This window comes from Penaeus japonicus, unplaced genomic scaffold, assembly GCF_977035675.1.
Source record: "Penaeus japonicus unplaced genomic scaffold, GWHDUDI00000001_assembly GWHDUDI00000039, whole genome shotgun sequence".
NCBI lineage: Eukaryota > Metazoa > Arthropoda > Malacostraca > Decapoda > Penaeidae > Penaeus > Penaeus japonicus.
In genome coordinates, this window is record NW_028234441.1 from 15,507,832 (window position 1) to 15,510,331 (window position 2,500).

A 2,500-nucleotide genomic window follows, 5' to 3' on the forward strand; every position below is an offset into this window, starting at 1 on the left:
CCGCTCTTACACCTTTCCACCCTACTTTATCTTCCTTTTTTTTATTTCTAGGGTTCTACCTATTGTCTCTTTTCGTCTGTTCTTTCGGCGGAGTTCATGTCTCGATTCTATTTATTTAGTGTTTGCAATATTTCGCTCTGCGCTCTGCAACACAGGGCGCACCTCGAGAGATTACTTAGGACTGAAAGGAAAGCAGCTCGACTTACCCGTGTGAGTTCTTTTGTGGATCTTGAGGTTCTCTGAGCGCGCGAAGACCTTGCCGCAGCCGGGGAACGGACACGGGAAGGGCTTCTCGCCCGTGTGCACCCGTATGTGATTCACCAGCTTGTACTTGGCTTTGAAGGAGCGGCCGTTCCGCGGACAGCTCTGCCAGAAGCACGCGTGGTTCGTGCACTCCGGGCCGCCCACATGCTCCACCGTGATGTGCGTGACGATCTCGTGCATGCTGGTGAAGGTCTTGTTGCACGGCTTCTTGGGGTTGGGCTGGTCCTGGTCCACCCACAGGCACGACAGCTCCTGCTTGATGGGCTGTCTCATGTACCTGAAGAAGGCGCCCGGCGCGTGGGCCGCCGCCATGGGGTTCATGTTCATGTGGTTCATGCCGTGGTACACCTGCGAGCCCATCTGTTGGTGAGACCAGTCCATGCCGGCCAGTCTGTTCATGTTGTTCATGTGGCCGTGGTGGGCGTCATGCAGGCCGGGGAACATCATGGTGGAGGGGTCGTGGCCGCCCAACGTCGCCCCGAACATGGTGTGGTGCTGGTTGTTGGCCAGCTCGTGCGTGCCCAGCGTGCCCAGCGACGTCATGTGGTCCCTCCGCAGGAAAAGTTCTCTCGGGTACGTTCCCATGTGGCCGTGGTGCATGGTGTGGTGCGACATGCCGTACCCGTTGTTATACTGGTTGCCCTGTGTGTGGGCGATGCTCTCCGCGCCCATGTGGTGGGTCGGCGGACTGAGCTTGTGGCCCATGAGCGAACCCATGTGGCCGCTATCCATAAATGGGTTCAACATTTTGCTGATTAACAGCTCGCGTTCTCAACAGTAAATTCACAAACACTTCACTTCTCGCACTGAACTGTTTCACTGGTGCACTCCGTATGGTACGCGCTCAAGCGTGCGACTGACTCCGCCTGAGCGAAGCGACACCCAACATCCACCACAACACCTGAGCTTCGTGTGAACACTCTGCGATTCATCATTAAGGCTATAGCGGGGAGGCTCGCTGCGCACCGCGGGGGGTCTCGCCAGCCCACTGGTGCGCGCAGCGGGGCTCAACACTCTGCGCTCCCATTGGCTCGCGGCGGGAGGCTCGGCTCCGCCTCCGACTCCGCCCCTCACGCTTCGGGACAGTCATTGGCTAGAGGCAATTAATGGGCTCCTCCCATGAGAACTCTACCCACTCAGCTTGCAGAGACGCCGAGAAGGGGAGGAGTAAGGCCGACCTGGGGAGGCGGAGCTAAGGGTGAGCTCCTGTAGAGCATCTCAGTAGGCTCCCACCCAGGGTACGAGATAGCATAGGCCCATTCAGACGTGATCTTACACGATTTAAACTCGTATGTATGATGTAAGAACCGCAAGCACGAAAAATATTTAAGTCATTAAAGCATACAAGCAAAAGCAAGCGTTTCCTTTCCTTCAGTAGCCAGTCCAGACCCCAGGACTCGTGGTCGAGGCGCTGGTGTGTGTGGCTGCAAGACCCAGGGGGCTGGTGACCCCCGCCATGTGACACGGGAGGGGCACGGCGACAACATGGCAGCCCCGCGGGGCACATCACACACGCTACATTGTCAGCGGCGCCACCCACGACACAGCTTCGAATTACACACATGCCCAACTTGCCCATTGGTGTCGGTGCCCTGCAATGGAGCGAGGCGCGACCCCCTCCCAGGCGCGACCCAGGCTTTGGGAGCTTCCACCAGGGTATCAGCAGGCACCCCTAGGGAGTGCCAACACGGGGCTATTATCCGTGGCACAACACGGTGTCCAACCAGCTTCCCGTGGTGCCTCGTGGTATTCCTGTGGCGCGCCCCCGCCCCCGCCCGCCTCCACACACGCGCCGACACACTGCTGTTCCCGGGGCGCCGCCGCCACCTCGGCTGCATGTGTCCGACGACGTGACCCCGACACCTGCCGCCGAAGGAGACACACTTGAGCGCCCCGAAGGACAGCCAAACACAAACAGCCCTTCGTGCGCGCACTCGAAATGGGCTGATGCGCACGCAAGCTCATACGCAGTCTATAAATTCGCTTTCCAGTGTGCATGCAAAGTGCGGGCTTACACTCTTGCAAACATTCCTCCTGGTGTGGATGAAAATATAAATTTGCCCGCGCGAAATCGTAATGGCATGTGAATGTGCCCAATTACCTTCTTGAACGCGGATGCCTGAGGAAGGCATAATCAACACACAAGCATACTCTGCGTAGATGCATGCATGTGAAATACAGAAAATTAAAACTACGAATGACCGAATTGTAGAAACATAATGCAATGCTTTGGAAC

The 2,500-nt window shown here is 57.4% G+C and overlaps 1 protein-coding gene across 1 annotated transcript in view; it reads right to left on the minus strand.

Moving 5' to 3' along the window:
• The window catches only part of LOC122261463 (zinc finger protein ZIC 1), a 31,228-nt gene extending 30,056 nt beyond the window's left edge, over positions 1–1,172 (minus strand). The window contains exon 1 of the mRNA XM_043029127.2: positions 207–1,172. Coding sequence (XP_042885061.1) covers positions 207–1,011 — 805 coding nt within the window. The 5' untranslated portion in view covers positions 1,012–1,172. The remainder of the gene's footprint in view (positions 1–206) is intronic.
• Between the last annotated feature and the right edge of the window lie 1,328 nt (positions 1,173–2,500).